The sequence below is a fragment of the Lontra canadensis genome, unplaced genomic scaffold (genome assembly GCF_010015895.1).
Source record: "Lontra canadensis isolate GAN:19392208 unplaced genomic scaffold, GSC_riverotter_1.0 scaffold51, whole genome shotgun sequence".
Classification (NCBI taxonomy): domain Eukaryota; kingdom Metazoa; phylum Chordata; class Mammalia; order Carnivora; family Mustelidae; genus Lontra; species Lontra canadensis.
Genome location: NW_022631045.1, coordinates 10,549,928 through 10,574,669, shown reverse-complemented (window position 1 = coordinate 10,574,669; position 24,742 = coordinate 10,549,928). Strand labels below are relative to the sequence as shown.

At 37.9% G+C, this 24,742-nt stretch overlaps 1 protein-coding gene across 2 annotated transcripts; it reads left to right on the top strand.

The window, feature by feature from the left end:
• The first annotated feature begins 531 nt into the window (after nucleotides 1-531).
• MED4 (mediator complex subunit 4) lies at nucleotides 532-16,499 on the top strand. 2 transcript variants are annotated; one of them, XM_032874029.1, is made up of 7 exons: nucleotides 532-708; nucleotides 5,426-5,492; nucleotides 8,651-8,821; nucleotides 11,243-11,300; nucleotides 12,534-12,620; nucleotides 14,059-14,190; nucleotides 16,230-16,499. In XM_032874029.1, exons 1-7 carry the CDS (start codon nucleotides 584-586, stop codon nucleotides 16,400-16,402), a joined length of 813 nt encoding a protein of 270 aa, XP_032729920.1. In that variant the 5' UTR covers nucleotides 532-583; the 3' UTR covers nucleotides 16,403-16,499. The 2 variants fall into 2 exon arrangements, with proteins under 2 accessions (XP_032729920.1, XP_032729921.1); XM_032874030.1 differs by lacking the exon at nucleotides 532-708 and adding an exon at nucleotides 4,543-5,121.
• The last annotated feature ends 8,243 nt before the right edge of the window (nucleotides 16,500-24,742 follow it).

The window sequence follows — 24,742 nt, the reverse complement described above, 5'->3', positions numbered from 1 at the left end:
ACTTAGTATCACTGAATTGTACACTTAAATATGATTAACATGGTCAATTTTATGTTATGTATATTTTACTACAATAAAGAAAAAAAAAAGACAAATTATGGCTCCTGTCATAGGGTGCTTACAACCTCTAGGAGAGGCCTAACAGGAAGGTGGGGTTAGCATTATAGAGATGCAGACGAAAGATGTAGGTTAATGCTGAGGCCAGCCCATTTCACAAAGAAACTAATAGGAGATGTGGGTCATTATGCAATTTCCTCAAATGCTTAAGATCCGTTGAATCTCCCATTCCTACTTGAAAACCATAAGGCACAAGGCAACCTGACCGCCTTCTGCGTTTGTTTTCTGGCTCTCCTGCCTGGGTTGGACCTGAGAACTTTCCCTCTGTGACCCATCAGATGGCGCCGCCGCCCGCAGTGCATCTCCAGGTGCATAGGTGGCGCTGTAGCCCTGGCCTCTTTACCACCACCACCACCACCCCACCTTACCCCGCCCCGCCTCGGTGACCCTTACTTCCGCCTCCGGAGCCCGCCTCTCTTCGTAGGGACTCAGCTGCGCAGTCTCCGGCCGCGGGCCTGTGGAGAGCATGGCGGCGTCTTCAAGTGGAGAGAAGGAGAAAGAGCGGCCGGGGGGCGGTTCTGGAGCGGCGGGCGGTAACAGCACGCGAGAGCGACTGCTGTCTGCGCTGGAAGATCTGGAGGTCTTGTCGAGGTAATGCCGTCGGTCTGAGGGCCTGACTGGGCTGGGCCGGGAGGACTGACTGTGGATCTGCCGCCCTGGGTGGCAGGGTGGGTTCGTTTCTGGGGCTCCGCGGGGAGGCCGCGCTCCCAAAGACGGTGAGCGAGTATCGTGGACTTGGCGTCCGCAGCCCTCCGTCACTCCGAGACGGCACCCCCCTCCCTTCCTTAGGGGACATTTTAGAAATGAGTGACGCTGGAACCCCGACGTCGTCAGAACCGTAGCGGACCTTAGAGGTCGCCAGGTGTGAGTACTTTCGTCCACGGACTCTTGACAGACGTTTAAGGACCCCCCTCCCCCGGGTCCCAAACGCTGGGAGACGGTAGTGAGGGGGAGACTAGTTGCGGACACAGAGCAGCCCATTGTCAAGGAGAAGGGACAGCCGTAAACAGACACCATGGTGCGGAGCCTGTTCTTAACAGAGGTGTGCGCTCCGGGTTACTGAAACTCGAGGACTATAGGTTCCCGTCTCAGTTGTAGTCAGGGCAGGCTTCCCGGAGAAAGGACTGCATGGGAAGAAGGAGTTCACCGCATTCTGTAGGTGGCAGGTAGTTGGAATAGCAGGTGCAAACGCCTGGAGGCACGAGCACTCGCGACTTGGTGCAGTTGCAAGTTTGGGGTGGCTGGAGTTCAGCGAGTATGGAAGAGATAGAAGTTGGATGTCACTCCCCTCATTCTGCCATCGTTCGTGGTAGTTTGTCAAGTTGAAGCCTTCTTTAACTCTGTCACATTCACTTGGATGCTGAAATTGTTTTGATTCTTCCTCCTAAAAGGTTGCTCAGATTGGACCTATTGTTCCCATCCCCACCGTCCTATCTTTTGATGCAGCCTCCCTACAAGTTTCACTTGGCTTTATGCTTCTGTGCTTTCTATATGGCCACAGCAGAGCTATCTTTTTTTAAAAGCATCTTATGTCACTTTTTTTTCTGCTTTAAAAGATTTGGTAGGTTCCTGATGCTCAGTGAGATACAGTCCAAATGTCTAGTCTAGTGTGTCACTTTTCCGTAAATAATGTTTACTTCTGAAGAAGTGACACCCCCTTTGGGAAGTAGTGGCTGCTGCCTTTTGTTCTGAGTGAATCTTGGTCTTTGAATTTCAAATCTTTGTCTTAGTATATTCAATGAACTATTACTTCTCAGCCTTCTACTCTGGAGCCCAGTAAATTCATTTCTTTTCTGAGTTTACATGCAGTAACATAATTTGTCTGTTTTGCGACCTGGTATATATTTCATATTCATCAAGTTCGGAAACTTTTTGAACCTAGGCATACAGGGTAAAGGTCTTTGAAAATTTCTTCTGACATTGGACAGCTTGGTAGTCAGTCTTAAGATCTTGCCTCTGGATTATTTGGCTATAGCTCTGTATACCCGAAGTGCTTTCTTGACGCTCTTGGTACCAACAAGAGTACATATACATGATCGTCATGCACTCTTCCACTTGAGATAACATAAATAAGTAATTTATCAATTGTGTAAAATTTGAGACCAAATTGAAATTGTCTTGTAAATTGATGGGTTTATCTCTCCCCCTCTTTTGATTGTTTCCTTAATTCCCGAGTATAGGGTTTTCTGTTTGATGAAATGTATCAAGAATCTGTTTCTGAAACTTTCCCACCTCAGCTTTCTAGCTGTGCATGATTAGAGGTGCTGAGTTCTCTTTTGCTTTCTCTAAACGTAGCTGTAGTTCCATTGCCCTTTTCCCAGGAATGCTAAAAACACTTTGATTTGTCATTGATTTGCAGTCCTCACTGAATCTGTTGACAAACTAGAGATAAGCTTCTTCTTTCTTGGGGTCCTTGCAGCTTGGTAATAACCGTTACTTTAAAAGTTTGTTTTTTGGGGCGCCTGGGTGGCTCAATGGGTTAAAGCCTCTATCTTCGGCTCAGGTCATGATCCCAGGGTCCTGGGATCGAGCCCCGCATCGGGCTCTCTGCTCAGTGGGGAGCCTGCTTTCCTCCTCTCTCTCTCTGCCTGCCTTTGCCTACTTGTGATCTCTGTCCGTCAAATAAATAAATGAAATCTTTAAAAAAAATAAAAAAATAAAAGTTTGCTTTTCTTTTCCTCTGATTTTCTCATGACTTAATCTGACATATTATTTTATTTGTTCATCTCTAAAGAAAGACTGGGTGACAGAAATGAGTGAAAATTTATCTCTTTTGTGACCCTGGAGATGGTTGTTGGTGGTAGTGGGAGAGATGTCACTTTGTGGTTTGCCCCGAGACTCATTGAGACTTCACAGAATGAGGCTATTCCAGTGTGATTGGCTTTCAAAAAAATCCCATTATATTAGCAATCAGATATAGCTACATATACTGCTTCTGTGATCTGTGAAATGTGTCATTATCTTCTTAATGAAATTTTTCTCTTGTTTGCATTTTTTTATGAAAAATTGGAAAGAAAAACTAATGTAACCTGTTAACTTTAAAAAATAGCGCGTTTGAGGGCGCCTGGGTGGCTCAGTGGGTTAAGCCGCTGCCTTCGGCTCAGGTCATGATCTCAGGTTCCTGGGATCGAGTCCCACATCGGGCTCTCTGCTCGGCAGGGAGCCTGCTTCCCTCTCTCTCTCTCTGCCTCTCTGTCTACTTGTGATCTCTCTCTGTCAAATAAATAAATAAAATCTTTAAAAAAAAAAAAATAGCGCGTTTGAAATTTAGGATATATTTTTTGCTGTTACTTGATTATATAGCTTTTCAGTATATTTATTACTTTGTAAAATATGATAGAATGAGGTAATCTTTGGAGGAATTTTTAAAAAGAGAAACACAAATTATAGCCTACAAGTTTTTCTTTTCTTTTTTTAAAGATTTTATTTTATTTATTTGACAGAGACACAGCGAGAGAGGGAACACCAGTAGGGGAGCAGCAGAGGGAGAGGGAGAAGCAGGTTACCCGCTGAGCAGAGAGCCCAGGGGCTCGATCCCAGGACCCTGGGATCATGACCTGAGCCAAAGGCAGAAGCTTAACGACTGAGCCACCCAGGCGCCCCACTACAAGTTTTTGTTAACATATTTGTGACTCAGAACTCAATTGTCCTTCAGAAACCATATTGATAGGAGTCTTGAGGTTTCCACACCAGCCTATTAATCTGTTTATCTATAATTTACCTGAAGTGTAGTATACCACTAATAATATGGGATCTAACCTCCAAGTAAATTATATTTCTGTGGGGAATTGTGAGTGGATCCTAATTTGATATGCCAGGAGTACAGCTTCTTCTGTAGCAAGACAGGGCTCTATCTCCCACACCTGTAACCAGAGAGTGGGCTCATGGGTTCCTTCAGTCTCTTTTTACCATTGGGGAGGACAGAGGTTTCCACTTTGTTCTAGACTGCTACTGAACAGCACTAAGTCTTGCAGCTTTTTCCTTCCCACTGTACTCCTGTACCTAAGGCCAGCTCTTCTAAGGTTTTCTGTGGATACATACTCCCATACTTGCAAGAAAAGCGGAAAAAGGCTCATTCCACATCTCCCACCATACTTCCCATCCCCACCACTCCCACCGCTGAAACAAGCCTTTGTGTAGACTCTAGGTTCTCAGCTGTTTATATCTCATCTATGGGGTAAAGAAAAAGGTTAATCTAACATGCTGTCTTCATAAAATGTCTGTTAATCCATCAGCAAGTCCTATCAGCTCTACCTCCAATATATATACACATACACATACATACGTGTGTGTGTGTGTGTGTTTGTGTGTGTGTGTGTGTGTGTGTGTGTGTATATATATATATTTTTTTTTTTTTAAGATTTGATTTCTTTATTTGACAGAGAAAGAGTGAGAGAGGGAATACTAGCAAGGAGAATGAGAGAGGGAGAAGCAGGCTTCCCACTGAGAGGGAGCCCTACTTGGGGCTCTATCGCAGGGATCAGGACCAAGCCTATGGCAGATGCCCAACTACTAAGCCACCCAGGCACCCCCCAGAGTATATTCTGAATCTGTACACGTTTTACCTGTTTGCATTACTATTGCTACATCTTAGTGGCTAGGACTTCATCAAAGCCAATGTCATTTTTGCCTGGAATACTACAGAAGCTGCTTAACTTGATTTCCATTCTAGCCCTCTTAAAATCCGTTCTCCAGATAGCTTATCAGGTTGCTTAAAAACATAAATCAGTTCATGTCATTTCCCTGTTTAAAATATTTGGTCATTTTTCACTGTACCTGGAGTGAAATACTGGTCCTTTGCTGTGACCTAAAAAGCCCTAACACGATCTGGTCTCTCCCTCCCTAACCATGTCCTCATTTTTGTATCTTGGTTCCCAGTACCTACTGTATTCTGACCACACCTCTCAGACCCATCTTTGGACCCCTGAACTATGTCTTTTACAAGCATTCTTCTTTGTGGCTGACTTTTCTCACTCAGAGAAGCCTTCCCTAACTCCACCCAGTGTAAGTGGGTGTTTTATTTAAACAACTCTTTTCTATTGACAGTCATATTTCATTGGTATTTATATACTGGATATTAATTTATGTAATTATAGTAATAGGTTAAACTTGCATAAATGGATCTGGTAACAAACACAATTGAGTCTTGCTGGTGAGAGCCCAAGTCACAGTGGGGCAGGGACTGTGAATACTCCGCATGCTGTGGGTACCATGAATCCAGCAAGTCAGTTAGGTAGAGATCAGTTGATAAAGCTTCTATTGTATTTATTTTGCAAAGTTGTTTCGGTTTTTTGTTTTTCTTTTTTAGAGAACTTATAGAAATGTTAGCAATTTCAAGAAACCAAAAGTTGTTGCCACCTGATGAGGAAAACCAGGTAAGTGGCTTCTTTTTAAATTACAAACAAGAAATCCCCATAATTTCTGCAGTTTCCCTATTTACATTTACTTTGTGTGAGACAGGAAGATTGGAATATGTTAAATTATTAATTACAACTTTTAAATTGATATTTTCCTTGAATCACTTATATTAGGTAACACTGCTTAAAAAGAAAATAGTTGGTTGGATTATGGACATTGGGGAGGGTATGTGGGATGGTGAGTGCTGTGAAATGTGTAAGCCTGACGATTCATAGACCTGTACCCCTGGGGCAAATAATACATTATATGTTAATAAAAATAATTAATAAAAAAACAATTTAGGATAGCTTAAAAAAAAAAGAAGAAAAGAATTGTCTAAGGGTTTAGCCGTATTATTTTCTCTTATAGTTCTAGTTACACATTTACTCATTTTTGTCCTTTGAATTAACCAACAAAGCTTGTTAAACAGAGATTAAAACAATATTTGAAAGAAAAAAAGTTGATGCTTTCATAAGCTAATCTTTAATTATAGGCTTGTTTCCCCTAATGCAACTTGAAAATTAATGGAAATAAAAGAGCATACAATTGACGACGTGGATGGAACTAGAGGGTATCATGCTTAGCGAAATAAGTCAATCGGAGAAAGACAACTATCATATGATCTCTCTGATATGAGGGAGAGGAGATGCAACATGGGGGGTTAAGGGGGTAGGAGAAGAGTAAATGAAACAAGATGGGATTGGGAGGGAGACAAACCATAAGTGACTCTTAATCTCACAAAACAAACTGAGGGTTGATGAGGGGAAGGGAGTTGGGGGGGTGGGGTTATGGACATTGGGGAGGGTATGTGCTATGGTGAGTGCTGTGAAGTATGTAAACCTGGCGATTCACAGACCTGTACCCCTGGGGATTAAAATATATTATATGCTTATAAAAAATAAAATATTAAAAAAAAAGAACATGCAATTGTTAATAGAAATTATTTTGTGGATGTTAAGTTTACAAGTTTTTATTTTCTTTATTCCTTTCTGTGTTTTGTAATTTTCTGCAGTGAGCAGATTTTATTTTCTGATCCAAAAACTTGTTAAAGAGGGTAAATGTCATTTTATGTGTTTTTTACCATAATTTTGAACAACTTAAAAAGAAAACATCTGGGAAGGATTAACCTTTTTAATGATACGAGACAGCTCTGTGCCCCATCATTATCTTAGTTTTATCTTGGGATATGTTTTGAGGGCAGAGGAATTTGATTGACTGTCAATAGAGAAGAATCATAAAACTTGTTTTCTTCAGGGACACCTGGGTGTCTCAGTCAGTTGAGCATCTGCCTTCAGCTCAGGTCATGATCCCTCAGTCCTGGGCTTGAGTCCCATGTCGGGCTCCTTGCTCACCAGGGAGCCGCCTTCTCTCTCTGTCTGCTTCCTCCTGCTTGTGCGCTCTCTCTCTCTCTCTCTCTCTGACAAATAATCTTCAAAACTTGTCTTCTTCAAAGATTAATCCCCTCAGGTGGTGAGAGGGAATTAGATAAGGCTATAAGTAGTAAAAGTTGGTAATTTTAGGGATATAAAAGTTGTTTTATGTATGTTGCTTATTTTGTTTTTAGAAGAAGCTTATAGAGAAATATGTTAATAGGGGAATGCTAGCCTCAGATACTTTATTGATAAATACCTGTGAAATTAAATAAGAATTTATTACAGAATGAGGGGCGCCTGGGTGGCTCAGTGGGTTAAAGCCTCTGCCTTTGGCTCAGGTCATGATCCCAGGGTCCTGGGATCGAGCCCCACATCGGGCTCTCTGCTCAGCAGGGAGCCTGCTTCCTCCTCTCTCTGCCTGCCTCTCTGCCTACTGTGATCTCTGTCTGTCAAATAAATAAATAAAATCTTAAAAAACAAAAAAGAATTTGTTACAAAATGAGAAAAATGAATACAAGTTTTGACTTTATTTCCTAGGCATTTATTTTATATGCTTTGTAGGCATACTGATTATTCAGTAGTTCATAACTAAGACCTGCCTAATCAGCACTAACCTTTCTTACACTTTGTAAGGACTAGCAGTTCTGTTCTTAAAAAACAACAGTACCTTGTCACATAATGTTGTTATGAGGATTTATGATACTGCGTGTTAAGTACAGATAGGAAGAGCTTATTAATGAGTGGTTATTATCACCACCCCAGGACAAAATTAAACCTCATATTTAGTACCGTAAATTCCTGTTTAGTTTTCATTGAAACTATTAAATATTAATGGGATGTGCCCATTTGAAAATTTATTTACTATTTTTGGAAATGCTCTTAACCCACTGAGCCACCCAGGCGCCCCTCCATTCATATATTGATAGATGGTTAGTTTGCTTTCATGTTCTGGCTATTGTAAATAATGCTGCAATGAACATGAAGGTGCCCATAACTTTCTGAGATAATAATTTCATTTTCTTCAGATAAGTGCCCAGAAGTGGAATTGCCAAATCCTATGGTAGTTCTATTTTTAACTTTTTAAGTAATTTCCATACTGTTTTCCATAGTGGTTGCACCAGTTAACATCCCACCGTCAGTGCACAGGGGTTCTCTTTTCTCCATATCTTTTACAACACCAACTCTTCTCTCTTGTTTTTTGATTACAGCCTTTGTAACTGGTGTGAGGTGATATCCAGTTGTGGTTTTGATTTGCATTTCCCTGATGATTAGTGATGTTGAGCACTTTATCATGTACTTTTGGTCATTTGTATGTCTTTGGAAAAATGTCGATTCAGTTTCTTTGCCCATTTTTAATCAGACTGTTTAGTTTTTAGAAATTTTTTTAAAGTTCTTCGTGTCAATTAAAATTATCTGAAGTACCAGATTTTGGGGGAACCTCCATTATGTTATATTTTTAAGGATAAACTTTAAAATTTTTTCTTAACCTGGGAAGTGAATAAACCTCATTTTGGCATATTGGTACTTCTGAAGACTTGTTTTTTATGAAAGAATAGCATATAATTAGAAAAAGTAGAAAGTCTTGATATTAATCTGTTTTCCAAAATAATCATAGGTTATTTTTATTCTTAACATTGATTGGATGATACTTTGAGGGTGTTAAAATTTTATAGCCTAACCAATTCATATATGAGTTATTTGCTTCATTGGAATGTCACTTTTCAGTATTCTGCTGTCTGCCTTAATCAGCTGTTATCTGACAGGTCCTGGAGTTGTTAATTCACAGAGATGGGGAATTTCAAGAACTGATGAAATTGGCACTCAATCAGGGAAAAATCCATCATGAAATGCAAGTTTTAGAAAAGGAAGTGGAGAAGAGAGACAGTGATATTCAGCAACTACAAAAACAGCTCAAGGAAGCAGAACAAATACTGGTAAGTTGATAGAAGATAAGGTAAAAAATGATATTAATCTATTTCCGAAAAAAAAATCTTCAAGTATTTTGAAGTGGCAGAAAACTTGACTTTCTAAGTCTAAAAGTGACAGCTTGTCACTTTGGTTAAATGAAGGGCCATTGTCATTCCCTATTTTACTTAATGTTTTCAGATGTCTGCATTGTTTTTGAACCATATTTTCATTATTTAAAGATTTCACAGGATTGAATTAATAGAACTGGGAAGTTTACTTTTATCCTGTCCTATTAGAAGTTTTCAGTTATTAGTAGTCTAAATCTTCAGTTTTAAAAATATTTTTAAATCAGTATAAATATGTATCATTTTTATAAATGGATTAAAATTTATATTAATTTAGTCTGCTACTCTAAGTGGGATCTGGTTTTTTGTTTTTCTTCTTCTTGGCTATTGTTTGAAAACAATTTCTTTGCTATTATTTGCCCAGTTATTTCAGTAAATACTAACCAATGTAATTGTTATATGGTGGTATTGCAGAAACAGCTGAGTTTGATTCTCATATGGACCAGACATTGTTGGAATCTTTATCCCTGATCAATCTTCAAAATGTGTCAAAACAGACTCCAGTAAATAGAAACCTGAGTGGTTCAGGGTAAATTAACCACTCCTGCTGAAGAAATGACGCCAAGTAAATGCTTTTTAAAAAAATATGTAATGAAATCTATTTTCCATTAGGAAAGTAATACTTACTAAAAGATTTAAGAAAATAAAGAGAGGTAGAAGGAAGAGAAAAAAATTGTGTTAGTCCCTCTATTCAGATTGCCATTAGTCTTTTGTGCATTTTATTTCAGTCTCAGACTTTTTTTTTTTTTTTTAATTTTCCAGTAGGCTTATAATTGATTCTTAAATTGAAGTCTGGTTGACACACAATATTACATAGTTTCAGGTTACAACATAGTGATTTTTTTCCCAGACGTTTTCATTTTTTTATCTCATAATTAGTAGGATATTAAGTGGATTTCTATTACTATTTTTTTAATTTTTTTAATAAAGTATTTTTTAAAGATTCTATTTATTTATTTGACAGAGAGAGAAAGATCACAAGTAGGCAGAGCAGGCAGAGAGAGAGGGGGAAGCAGGCTCCCCACCAAGCAGAAAGCCTGATGCGGGGCTCGATCCTAGGAAGGCAGAGGCTTAACCCACTGAGCCATGCAGGTGCCCCTTATTTTTAAAACTTAAGCATTTTTCTTATGTTGTATCCTCTTTGTTTAGCTTTCCAACTTTCTGTTATAAATAATGCTTTGAAGAATATCATTGCAAAAAGTGGTCTTTTTCTTCTGCATTTCAGATTTTATTCTTTAAATTTGATTTCCAAAAATGTTGTTAACAAGTTAAAGATAGTTAACACAAGAACTGTAAAAAGACTGAATTTTATGATTTAGGTAATAACAACTAACATTTATTGATCACTTGTGCATCAGGCCTTGTGCTTGTTTGCAGGTTACATGGATTTTCTCAATCTCCTTAGTAATCATGCTAGGTTAGTACCATTATTCCATTTTACAGATGAAGAAACTGAGGTTTTAAATTAATAGTTACCTTGCCCAGGAAGAGTGAAAAGTAGAGAGATGGAACTTAAACCTATTTCTCTGACTCCATACTCTTAACCACTGTGTTATAGTTGAGGATGTATACGTAACTTCATTTTACCCTTTAATGTAACTGGGGGGGTGGCTTGTGGGTGTTTTCATTATAACAGTCATTAAGCATAGAGGTAATGGTAATGTCTAAATGAGTAAGACTATCAATCCAAGAATGTGTCTTGTAAATGAGAAAAAAATATTTTGGTATTTTTATCCTTGAACTAAATGTGAGAATAGGATGCTTTGGGACTGGTATATGGTGTGGATCTCTTATACATGTCTGATAGAAGGCATAAAGAAAAAAAATGTTAGGGGCTCCTGGGTGACTCAGTCAGTTAAGCGACTGCCTTTCAGCTCAGGTCATGATCCCAGGGTTCTGGGATCAAATCCCGTATCAAGCTCCCTGTTCAGCGGGAAGTCCACTTTTCTCTCTGCTCCTCGCCCCACTCGTGGGCTCGCTCTCTCTCAAAAATAAATAAAATCTTAAAAAAAAATAAACAAGAGTGGCGGGGTGCTAATTAAAATTGGTTACAGCCCCCCCCAAAAAAAGTAAACAGTCCAATCTACACATTGTTTCTGACAGTTTGTAGATGAAGAGTGATTCATGAATATACATTATTACTTCATTAACCAACTGATACAAATGATTCCCAAACAGTGTCAGACCATTGCAAATAAATTGTGGGGATCTCCAGCTTTTGCATTTTGTTTCTGTGGGATTCATGATTTTGTGAATTAAGGCAAAAATTCTACTTGATATAGTTAAGAGTAAACCATATTTCTTTTTTAATATTCAAATTAGGCAACAGCTGTTTACCAAGCAAAAGAAAAACTCAAATCAATAGAAAAAGCAAGAAAAGGTAAGAACTCTGGGAATATTGAATGACTTTCTGAAAAGTCCAAGTTTTGGTTTCAAGAAATAGATGAGAGTATTATTGGTAATCATTTGCTGCTATTGAAATGATTCCAATAAATTTTTATTATAAAGTGTCTGCTAGATGCTAGCACTGTGCTATGTATTATTGGGAAGTTTTCAAACTTTTTCAGGCTCTAGGAAGCAATAATATAAGGCAAGTTATGGCTGTGTGTCCATATGTGCAGTAAAGACAATGAGTTTATAAAGTTGTTGGGAGAAGGGAAGAGAACTGTGAGCTGGAAGCAAGTGGGATGTGAGTTGGATCTTAAAAGACAGGACAGAAAGTGAAAGAGAATGTGCAGTGGGCAGCTGGGGTGGGACTAGAGTGTCCTGAAGTCAGAACTAGATGTGCTTTGGGACATGTGCACATGTAATGGTGCAGACGCCCAGCCTGCCTTTTCCTGTCCTCCTCCTCTCTTTAAAAGACTTCCATTTTGGATTTTTGAGTTTAGGTACTAAAAGTTAGAGTGAAAATTTTGGTTACTTGTTTTTAATGGTTTGTAGATGATTTGCCTTTAGTCATCTCAAAATTGTCTAACTCTCCTCTCCTTTTCCTGTTTCAGATAACTACTGTTCATGTTTGTGTGTGTCTATTTTTTTAGATGTTTAACACAAATATAACAGTACAAATACATATATGTACATATTCAAAAACAAAAACTGGGTCATGCTACACATATTATTTAGCAACTTACTTTTTTTAATCTAATGAATATATTGTGGACATGTTTCTATGTAGGCCTACTTATAATCGTAGAGTCACATCAAGCCAACGATTGAGTGGTATAGTGTGAACTGCTGCTCTAACTTAATAGCTTAGATGTCACTGGAAGACAAAACACTCTTTCCTCTTTTATTTGTACTCATTGTTGCTTTGAGAACAGTAAGAATATTTAATGGTAGTTAATAATTGAGATTAGTGAATTTAGTCCTGCTAATGTCCCAAATTTGATACTTTGTTAGCTGTTTTTTCTAGATGTCTTGTTCTTTAGTTGCGAAATCTTATGTTAAGTTTAACAATATACATATTATTAGGTATTATTGGGGAAGGTGGGCAACTCAGATTATCCTGTTTTCAGATAATTTAAAATTAAGTATGATGTGTGACTATGAGACATGCGTTTATATAGTTTTAAGTTACTGGACTAACGTTACTCTCTCCTCTTTACTCTCTCAGGTGCCATCTCCTCTGAAGAAATAATTAAGTATGCACATAGGATTAGTGCAAGTAATGCTGTATGTGCCCCACTGACCTGGGTTCCAGGTAAAATACTTCTCTTTTTATTAGGCATACTGGTTTTAAAAATTTTTAGGTGACTGTAATTTTAAACATAGAATGATTTAAACATAGAATGTATTTATCCTTAGAAACATCTGCTATATATTTTCATATCTTTAATATCTTATAAGAAATAATATGGGTCATGGGTTTTATTAGTTTGGTTTTCTACAAAACTTTTGCAACAGGGACTGTGTGTCTTTTTTTTTTTTTATGGTATTATTTATTAGAGTGAGTGAGAGAGACAGTGAGAGAGCACAAGTGGAGAGGAGAGGGAGAAGCCAGCCACATGTGGGACTCAGTCCCAGGACCCTGAGATCATGACTTGAGTTGAAAGCAGTTGCTTAACCAGCCGAGTCACCCAGGGGCCTCTGTTTCTGTCCTTTTTAAAGAAAAATCATAAATTAATGTTTTAAGTACAAATGATACGTGATGATTCTAAAGCTATATATTTATATGACCGTAACACCCAGGCTGGCCAGAAAGCCCACTTTTTAGAACCATTGGAATTTCATCAAGTGTTCTGGCCTTGGAATCAAGACAGTCCCAACTGTACAGTGATAAAGGTGAAGCACTGAGCACCCAACAACAAACACATGGGACTGGATAAAGCTGGAGTTATTAGAAAGGGTAAAAAAGAGTAAAAAACTGCAATATATATTGATAGTACATAAGACATTTATAAGACAGGGACCTAAGGTGGAGCAGCAGTCTTCTGGGAGGAGTGGGAAATAGTATCTCAACATCAGTAATTCGTGATGGTGGTATTTTACTATACTAAAAACACTATGGTTAACTTACAGTTTTGGGGGTAAGTGATATGGAGTGAGTAAGAAATATTACCAAAAAGTTGGTCCAAATCTGCCAAGTTTTCATCATCCCAAAACAAAATGGTATGCTCCCATGATTAGAAGTGAACATTGGCTCCTGATACTCCTCCTCTGGAAATTTCTAGGAATTAGTTTTTAAATGACAAGATCAAAGAGGTTGGTTAGGAAAAGTTTTAATTTATACAGTCCTTCAAATAAGTATTCCAGTCCTGTCTTGTAAAAAAAAAAAAAAAAAAATTATCATGATCTGTTTATTCTCTCAGTGTATGTATCATTTGTTATTTTCTTCTTGGAAATGTAGGTAAGTTAGAAGAATCAAGATCATTATAATTTTCTTAGTTTGTCATTTGGAATTGCTGAAATGACAGACTTTTTTTTTTGCATAGAGAATAATATATTACTGTACAGATTCAAAGACAAAATGCATGTATTTTTAAATTTAATATATTACGCTCTTAATAGCAGTTGATAATATGACCTTACTGAAAATGGGTATTTTGAGTTTTTCAGAGTGAGTCAAGGAAAATAAGTACTTCAGAGATGGTATTAATGCTTATTTTGCATAAGATTAAATTAAAAGCAGTCTTTTTTAGGGGACCCACGGAGGCCATACCCAACTGATTTGGAGATGAGAAGTGGATTATTGGGTCAAATGAACAATCCTTCCACTAATGGTGTAAATGGTCATTTACCAGGGGATGCACTTGCAGCAGGCAGATTGCCAGGTAATGTTAATCAGAACAGTGCTTTCAAACAGACCAAGGTTCTGCAGACATGATGAAGGAATAGCTGGCTGTTGAAGAAGTTTGAGGTTCTAGACCCAGCTCGTTTTAATAGCCAGGTTTTCTGCCATTTATCCCGCTCTCTAGTGTAAAAACTATTCTAGCTGGAGTTCATGAAATTAGAATAAATTGACTTTTCTCTTATTTGTTAATAGGTTATTTTCCTCGGGAATTCTCTCTTTTATTAAAATTTAAACAGCTTTTTAAATAAAACTGTGAAATATACTGGACAAACAAAATAAGAAATACATATGTTCGTTTTTTGTTTTTTTTTTAAAGATTTTATTTATTTATTTGACAGATCACAAGTAGGCAGAGAGGCAGGCAGAGAGAGAGAGGAGGAAGCAGGCTCCCTGCTGAGCAGAGAGCCCGATGCGGGGCTCGATCCCAAGTCCCTGGGATCATGACCTGAGCCGAAGGCAGAGGCTTTAACCCACTGAGCCACCCAGGCGTCCCCACATATGTTCGTTTTAAAGAATACAAAGTGAACCCACTCCTGGAAAACTCCCAAATTAACAAAATGAATAATAGCTTTTTATGGGTTTTTCAGTAACTAAATAAAATAGCACTTCTGAGAGACTTGGTTCATTCTGAATTTTGGCCTTCCTAGAGTTCTGCATATAGTTTTGTGTTATTTTTATATTTATGTTCCCCATCTTTTACATTTTGTAGGTGACTTGCTTGGTAGAACATTTAAAAAGTATTTAGAAGATTATAAAAAAACAAAAAACTGGGGTTTTGTTTGAGCAATCACTTTTAATATTACACCTATTTCATTTTTTCTTGTATTTTTTACAGTGTTAAAAACATGCTCTGGATAATGCTTTTCTGCTTCACATTTTATTGTAAGGATGTTCCTATGTTGTTAAGAATGCTTTGTAAACATCATTTTTAACTATCTAAAGTACAAACTGAGAACTCACTGTGTGTTAGTTCCCCAGATATCTGCATTTTTCTCATTTTTATTATTCCGTATTATATGCCAGTCATAGTCTAGTCAATAGGCAGAAACCACATCAGCAGTATGAACAAGGAAAGTTTAAAGAATTACTAATTAGTAACAGGATACTCACTACTAAAGGGTAAAGAGAACTGCTTTTTTAAAAATACAGTAATAACAGATGTGGGGAGCAGCTACTACATTTAGGACCAGGCAGATGACCCAAAGAAAGGACCCCCTGAGAAGAGGTTTCTCCCACCCCCATCCTCAGGCTGCTGTTCATATTGTGGCACCTTTGAGAGGATGTAGCTGTGGCCCACAGGATGGCAGAGAAGTTAGATGAGGTATTCACAGGCTGGAGCCAGCAAGCAGGAAATTATCCACTAGGGTTCCAGGGATCCTTGCAGGGAAGTCACCTTTAGGGTGATGGTGAGACTTAGACACTATTGAAACTTGCTAGAGGGCGAGCAAGCTACCACAGGAGTGAGAAGGGAAACATCCGATCCCTTAGTCCTATTCGCCTTGCAGAGTCCCTCCAGTGCCCTCTACTGACAAAGATTAACATTGTGGCTGCGGGCAGAGGAGAAATGTTTTCAGGGTCCGGGGAGAAGAATGGATTTAAAGCTTAAGCAGTTTAACTTGTAATAGTGTAGTACATGTTAGCTATTTAAAATATATAGAGAGAATAATATATACGACTTAATATATATAAAAGAAACATTTGATTTGTCATTGTGAATGTCTTACAAAAGAAAAATTAGGTCAACTGACTCTGAAGTTACTTAGATAAAAAAAAAATATATATATAAAGTTACTTAGATGTAAGCATGATTTTTAAAAAAAATAAAATGCAGGTTCTGGTTATTAAAATAGGCTTTTCCATGATAACTTTGATCTTCGTTAATTTAGCCAAATGTACATTTTGATTCCTGGCCTTAAAAAAATATTTACTTCAGATTCTGTGCATGAGGGGAAGGGTAATTAAGAAGTAAATTAATTATTGGTAGAAGTATTATTACATATTCTTCTTTCTTTTCTTCAGATGTCCTTGCTCCACAATATCCATGGCAGTCAAATGACATGTCAATGAATATGTTACCACCAAATCACAGTAATGACTTTTTGTTGGAACCTCCGGGGCATAATAAAGAAAATGAAGATGATGTAGAAGTTATGTCAACAGACTCCTCTAGCAGCAGTAGTGACTCTGATTAAACACACAAAAGACAAAATTCATACAGAATTGAATACTATGGGGGCACTTGGGTGACTTGGTTCAGCGTCGGACTCTTGATTTTGGCTCAGGTCACTATTTCAGGGTTTTGAGATCAGACCTGCTTCAGGTTTTGTGCTGGGCATGGAGTCTACTTAAGATTCTCTCTCCCTCTGCCCCTCCTCCCACCTCTCTCCCTTTCTAGAAAACAAACAGAACAGAATAGATTACTATGGAATTCTGTTTCTTAAACAGTTGCAAGCCTGTAATAAATGGCTAGGTCATACTGGCTATAGTGGAATTGTACAACCCATAAAAATCACTGGACTTTAAAGCCAAAAATCATAGTTTCAGTTCTAAACCACTAAGTAAATATTTAAAGACTAATCAGAATTTACTGTTGGGAAAAAAAAGTAGTGCCACTCTACCCCGTTATATTCCAGTTATGTTGGACTTGAACATAGTAGTTCTGGAAATAAAAGTTGAGGGAAATGACCCCTGTACATACCACTAATCAGCCCCAGGAATTATTTAGAAAAGCATTCTAAATAAGGGCAGTGGATCGCGGAATGTGTATCTTATCTTGAAATAACAAAACCCTCATTTGAAAGTGAAAGCTGGTAGCTTGTCACAACAGGGGAGATTGTCTCAATTTGTACTATCTGTAATTATTGTGATTTTTGTAAATAAATGCACTTTTGTTTGTACTCTGTATGTTTTTTTTTAATTGAAATATGCCTTCAGTGTAGGTAAGAAATTACTTCTGTAAATCCAGTTGCATTTTATACGTACGTACTTAGAATTCTGGAGTGTGAATGAACATGATGTACTACATACGGCTAAGCTAGTAATCATAACTAGTAGGTTTCACAAAGGCCTACACATTCTTAGAAGAAATAAAATGAAGTTGCTTTTTGTATTTTTTTCCATTAGTCTTCCCGCTAGCTTTTTTTTTTTTTTTTTAAATAAGTGAAAAGCTTACCATAATGTCTAATCTTTAGAATAACACATTGGATTGTCTGAAAGGTTTTAGAATGGAAAGCACAGTCTCTTGCCTTCACCTTCTCTCTTACTGCATTTTCCAGAAGTAATCACTCTTAACCACTTTTAACTTCTGATGGTTAACCTCCATGTTTAAAGAATATGTTTATAGAACGACAGCTTGATTTATTTTAGTGTACGTTTTACTTTTTTTTTCAGATTGCAAAAGTACAACATTCATAGGGGAGTGTTTAGCAAATACAGTATATTACAAAGGAGAAAATAAAACTAGCTTTACCAAGAGATCATATCAATTAACATTTTTTGGGTGGGTTCTTGATCTTTTTTAAAGATCCACATGTATAGTTTTTGAAATAATGTGTATTTCCTGAGATTCTATATAGTTTTTGTTAATCTCCATCCTTGCAATGAACTGAGAATTCAATTTTTCCAACTTTTTTTCTTTCCTTTTTTTTTTTCCCATTTAAATGAAATGACCTCTGTAGAAAAACATTTGTCTTCCAACTTCAGCAGTTTTCCTGGAAACAAAATTACATTTTTAGATTGGTACCTTGAATAAAACAAGGGATGAAATGAGTAGCGTCGTCTGGAACTCAAAGTATAAATTATCTCACAATTCAATTTCTTTACTTAATGTGAATTCAATGGCATGCCAGTATACATAAATTACAGTCATAACGTGTGTGTTATGTGGTATAGGAAAATACTGGTTGCCTAAAAAATACACACACACACACACACACACACACACAGCTAAGGAAAAGGAGGTGGAAAGAGCTAAAGCAAATATAGGGCAAATACTGAATCTGAGTGTAGGGTATATGGAAGTTCATTGTACTATTTCCTGTTTCTGGTATTTTTTTTTCATGTTAACATTCTGTTTCTGTAACAGAAGTAACATTACACCATTTTAAAATGCCAAGAAATAGAAAAGTTTGGACTCTGTTCTGTAAGATGGCTTTGATGCTGCTGAGGCTCCAATTCAAGGATGGCAGGCATGGAAGGTGTGTGGGAACCGACAATAGCAAACATTTGTGGGTTCTGTTACAGTTCCTTAAGCCATGATATTTAGGCCACCTGTTAAGTTTCTTAGGTATGCTATAACAAAATAACAGACTCCTGACCTAAAGAGGAATTTATTTTCACACAGTGTGGAGGTTAGAAGTCCGAGATCAAAGTGTTGGGAGGTTTGGCAAATCCCTTGGCTTGCCTTCTTGCCGTGTCCTCACATGACATTTTCTCTGCACCCCCAGCCCTGGTGTCTCTGTGGGTCCAAATTTCCTCTAGTAGACAGACTAGAGTTCACCCCAATGGCCTCATTTTAACTTAATCTTTTAAAGGCCTTATCTCCAAATAATAGTCACATTCTGAGGTCTTGGGGTTTAGGGTTCCCACATTGGAATTTGGGGCTCTGATACTAATCCCAGTATGCTGGGGGAAAGGGTGTTTCCCTCCAACAACAAGCAATTTTCCGGACAATGGCAAGGTGTCCTACGATTCAATTCAATTCTGACACTACCTGGCCATAGAATCTGGTTCCTCCCTCCATGTGCCAAGCCAGTGATGCCAATCGCAAGCTGAGGTTATTACCTGTATTTCTGACTGACAGGCTATAAATCAGAGGTTCCTCAGATCCCTTCCTTAGGTTTGGTTAATGTGCTAGAATGGCTCACAGAACTCAGAAAATCTGTTTACTCACTAGATTACTGATTTGTTACAAAAGGAATTCAGGAACATCCAGATAGACAATATGCACTGGGCAAGCATAGGGAAAAGGCTGAGGTTCCATGCCCTCCCCAGGCACGCCACTCCCCAGATCATGTGTTCACCAACCAAGAACTCTGAACTATGCCCTTTTGGGTTTTTATGGAGGCTTCATTACTAGACTAGATTGATTAAATTGTTAACCTTTGGTGATTAATTCAGGCTGTAGGCCCCTCCCCTCTCCAGAGGAGGACTACAAGTTCCAACCCTGTAATCACAGTAATCACTTGGCTCCATTTGCACCAGCCTCCAACTGGGGAACCTTCCCCAAATCCATATTAACATAAAAAAAGACACTTTTTATCACTCTCCATGCTTAGGAAATTATAAGGGTTTTGGAAGCTATAAACCAGGAACTGTGGACAAAAACCAAATTATATATGAGAAATTCAGATGACCAAAATCACAATATCATGTAGGGACACAATTTGGCACATTACATCACCCAAGGGCCTGTATAAACTTTATTATAAACTATATGTTTAATGAATATCCTAGTAAGATATTTACTTTTTTAGATTCAATTTGGCATATATGAGGTCATTTCTAAGGTCCCTTGTATAACATATATATATATATATATATATATATATATATATACACACACACACACACTTAAGACCATTTTACTGAATTTGGTTAATCAGTATCAATTAACAACCATTTTGTTGTATCATCATTTTTTAAAATTTTTTATCTTTTATTAACATATAATGTCTTCTGTTTTTAAAGATTTTATTTATTTATTTGACAGAGATCACAACTAGGCAGAGAGGCAGGCAGAGAGATAGAGGAGGAAGCAGGCTCCCCACTGAGCAGAGAGCCCGATGCGGGGCTCGATCCCAGGACCCTGGGATCATGACCTGAGCCAAAGGCAGAGGCTTTAACCAACTGAGCCACCCAGGCACCCCAACATATAATGTCTTATTAGCCCCAGGGGTACAGGTCTGTGAATCGCCAGGTTTGCACACTTCACAGCACTCACCATAGCATGTACCTTCCCAATGTCCATAACACCACTACCCTCTCACTCCCCACTCCCCCTGACAACCCTCAGTTTGTTTTGTGAGATTAAGAGTTTCTTATGGTTTGTCTCCCTATCCCATCTTGCCTGATTTTTTTCCTTTCCTACCCCCCAAACCCCCTACTTGCCTCTCAACTTCCCCATATCAGAGAGATCATATAATTGTCTTTCTCTGATTAACTTATTTAGCTCAGCATAATACCTTCTAGTTCCAACCATGTCATTGCAAATGGCAAGATTTCATTTCTTTTGATGGCTGCATAGTATTCCATTGTATATCTATACCACATCTTCTTTATCCAATCATCTGTTGATGGACATTTAGGTTCTTTCCATAGTTTGGCTAATGTGGACATTGCTGCTATAAACATTCAGATGCACGTGCTCCTTTGGATCACTACATTTGTATCCTCAGGGTAAATACCCAGTAGTGCGATTGCTGGGTCGTAGGGTAGTTCTATTTTCAACTTTTTGAGGAACCACCATGCTGTTTTTCAGAGTGATTGCACCAGCTTGCATTCCCACCAACAGTGTAGGAGGGTTCCCCTTTCTCCGCATCCTCACCAGCATCTGTCATTTCCTGACTTGTTAATTTTAGCCATTCTGACTGGTGTGAGGTGGTATCTCTTTGCGGTTTTGATTTGTATTTCCCTGATGCTGAGTGATATGGAGCACTTTTTCATGTGTCTGTTGGCCATCCAGATGTCTTCTTTGCAGAAATGTCTGTTCATGTCTTCTGCCCATTTCTTGATTGGATTATTTGTTCTTTGGGTGTTGAGTCTAAGTTCTTTATAGCTTTTGGATACTAGCCCTTTATCTGATATGTTGTTTGCAAATATCTTCTCCCATTCTGTCAATTGTCTTTTGGTTTTGTTGACTGTTTCCTTTGCTGTGCAAAAGCTTTTGATCTTGATGAAGTCCCAATAGTTCATTTTTGCCCTTGCTTCCCTTGCCTTTGGCGATGTTTCTAGGAAGAAGTTGCTACAGCTGAGGTCGAAGAGGTTGCTGCCTATGTTCTCCTCAAGCATTTTGATGGATTCCTTTCTCGCATTGAGGCCTTTCATCCATTTGGAGTCTGTTTTTGTGTGTGGTGTAAGGAAATGCTCCAGTTTCATTTTTCTGCATGTGGCTGTCCAATTTTCCCAACACCATTTGTTGAAGAGACTATCTTTTTTCCATTGGACATTCTTTCCTGCTTTGTCGAAGATTAGTTGACCATAGAGTTGAGGGTCTATTTCTGGGCTCTCTATTCTGTTCCATTGATCTATGTGTCTATTTTTGTGCCAGTACCATACTGTCTTGATGATGACAGCTTTGTAATAGAGCTTGAAGTCTGGAATTGTGATGCCACCAACGTTGGTTTTCTTTTTCAACATTCCTCTGGCTATTCAAGGTATTTTCTGGTTCCATATAAACTTTAGGATTATTTGTTCCATTTCTTTGAAAAAAAAAAATGGATGGTATTTTGATAGGATTGCTTTAAACATGTAGATTGCTTTAGGTAGCATAGACATTTTCATAATATTTATTCTTCCAATCCATGAGCATGGAACATTTTTCCATTTCTTTGTGTCTTCCTCAATTTCTTTCATGAGTACTTTATATTTTTCTGAGTACAGATTCTTTGCCTCTTTGGTTAGGTTTATTCCTAGTTATCTTATGGTTTGGGGTGCAATTGTAAATGGGACTGACTCTGTAATTTCTCTTTCTTCTGTCCTGTTGTTGGTATATAGAAATGCAACTGATTTGTGTGCATTGATTTTATATCCTGACACTTTACTGAGTTCCTGTATGAGTTCTAGCAGTTTTGGCATGGAGTCTTTTGGGTTTTCCACATAAAGTATCATATCATCTGCAAAGAGTGATAGTTTGACTTCTTCTTTGCCAATTTGGATGCCTTTAATTTCTTTTTGCTGTCTGATTGCTGAGGCTAGGACCTCTAGTACTATGTTGAATAGCAGTGGTGATAATGGACATCCCTGCCGTGTTCCTGACCTTATCAGAAAAGCTCTCAGTTTTGCCCCAGTGAGAATGATATTGGCTGTGGGTTTTTCATAGATGGCTTTGATGATATTGAGGTATGTACCTCCATCCCTACACTTTGAAGAGTTTTGATCAAGAAAGGATGCTGTACTTTGTCAAATGCTTTTTCAGCATCTGTTGAGAGTATCATTTGGTTCTTATTCTTTTATTAATATATTGTATCACATTGACACATTGCATATGTTGATGTTGTATCATCATTTTAACACATAGTTTTTTCAGCAGTTTTTATGAGACCAAATCTTTGGCCAGGATATATCTCCCTAATTACAATGTTTATATGGGAAAATGATTTTCTTTGTACCAACAGAATTTATGGCCATTTAAATGAAATCTGTTGCCACAAAATGGGTACTTATATTCCTGAAATAAGGCATACTGTCTTCTAAATCTTTTGTGGAAACCTCCATTTTAAATGTCTTAGCTACTTTACCTTCTGATATATAAAGTCAAAGCATTAGCGATCATGGAATAGGTCTCAACTATGTTCATCTCGCATTGACTGGTGCTTCTGGCTGTGTTGAAAAAGCCTCCTAGACTGACATGGGGTCAGTGTGAGGGAATATTTGCTATTTGTAATGTAGTATAGAGCCCCCATGGCTAACTCCCCTCCCCTTCATCCCATCCCAGTGTCTTGTCAATTCTTCAAAAACTTATTGTTTCTTTCCCTCAGAAAAGCCTGTGTTTTCACTCACAAACCAACACAAAGAATATGAGAACAAATAAACCCAAACAGTAAAATAGAGAGGATGAAGGGATATAGATTCCTTATGAGGGCTGATGGGGCAGGGGATTAAAGAAAAGGGAATTTCACATGTACCTTAAAGAAATCAAACTGCAATGCACACGTTCACTTTGCATTTATATATATAGCTCTACAATCCCTCACCCAAGCCCTGGGGTCTAAATATATTTCAGAATTTGGATTTCTTAAAATATTCTAGAAAGTTGGGGTGCCTGAGTGGCTCAGTTGATTAGGCAACTGCCTTCAGCTCAGGTCCTGATGGTGGAGTCCCGCATTGGGCTCCCTGCTCATCAGGGAGTCTGCTTTTGCTTTTGACCCTCCCCCGTCTCTCATGTTCTCTTTCTCTTCCTCTCTCAAGTAAATGAATGGATAAAATCTTTTAAAAATATTCTAGAAAGTTAATAGGATAGTATATATTATATTATATTATATTATATTATATTATATTATATTATATATCTAGGATTATATTATATATCTAGGATTATATATACATACCCAGGATATATATATATATCTCATATGTCATATAATACCCCCAGCAAGGTCTGAAGAGGCACCTTATAAATTACACACATTAAGATTTCTTTGGCAAAGATATGTACTCTGTGACCCAGACTTTCCACTCATCGGTTTACATCCAACAGAATTAAATACACATGTGAACCCCAAAGAAAGCATGTATAAGTCCTCACAGAAGCTTTATCTGTAACACCCTAATTGGAAAAAAGCCAAATGACCATTAGATTCAAGTTTTTGAAAAGTCTCTCTAGGTATACTGTCAAAAATAAGTCAGAGGGTAAATTTTGTCATGTGTGTTTTACCTCAAGTCAGTTAGTTAGCCAACCAGAGAGGTGTGCCAAGTACTGTGATAGGTGTTTAATGATATTTATCCTGAACAATGAGCAATATTAGTATGTAAAAAACCAAATACTTAAACACTTTAAACATAAAAATGGGAAAAAATCTAAAATGGGAATTTGAGATTAAGTGTGATGGGTTCAAATTCAATACAACATAAATAGTCTAATTATTATTTTTTTAGAAGGCAGCATTAATATGTGATTGATTTTATGTTGGAAGAAGACTTTGTGTTCTCCCATCCAGATGACTCCCTGAGCTTTCCTTCTCCACAGTCCCCAGGTAATATGATACTTATTGCCCCAAAGAGAATATTTCATCTGAAAGTGTTTGCCTTATTTGGAAAGCTAGCAGTCAAGCTACCAGGGAACTGTCTCTTCCAAGTGGAGCTAAGGGAGGCTGAATTCACATCATGCTCTACTGGGAATGCTTCTGCTAGAATACTACACTTGATTATCTGGGCATACAGGACACCTCAGGGCTCGATCTAGCAAACAGAAGAAGAGATATTTCAGGTTCCCCACCATCCTGGCAGGGTGAGGTGTACCTCAGGAACTCCAGCTGACATTTAATCTTAAGAAAATACTACTAGTGGTCAGCATTATTTTTTTTTTCCATTAAAGGCAATTCTCAAACCATCTGAGAATTAACTGCTTACATAAGAATTCTAAATCTTCCTCCATTCATCTGCTTATTTAGAGAAATATTTACTGAGTGATTATGGGATGCCAGCTGGACATATTAGGTGCTGGGGTAAATGCAATCCCCCTCTAATATGAAACTTATCCTTTCACCTATTCCTATAAATAAGAGCCCAGGTTAGTTCTAATTTCCATCAAAATAAACCGTTATGTCTAATTGGGTGAATTTAAAGTAAACAACCTCACGAGCTCCAAATGAGTC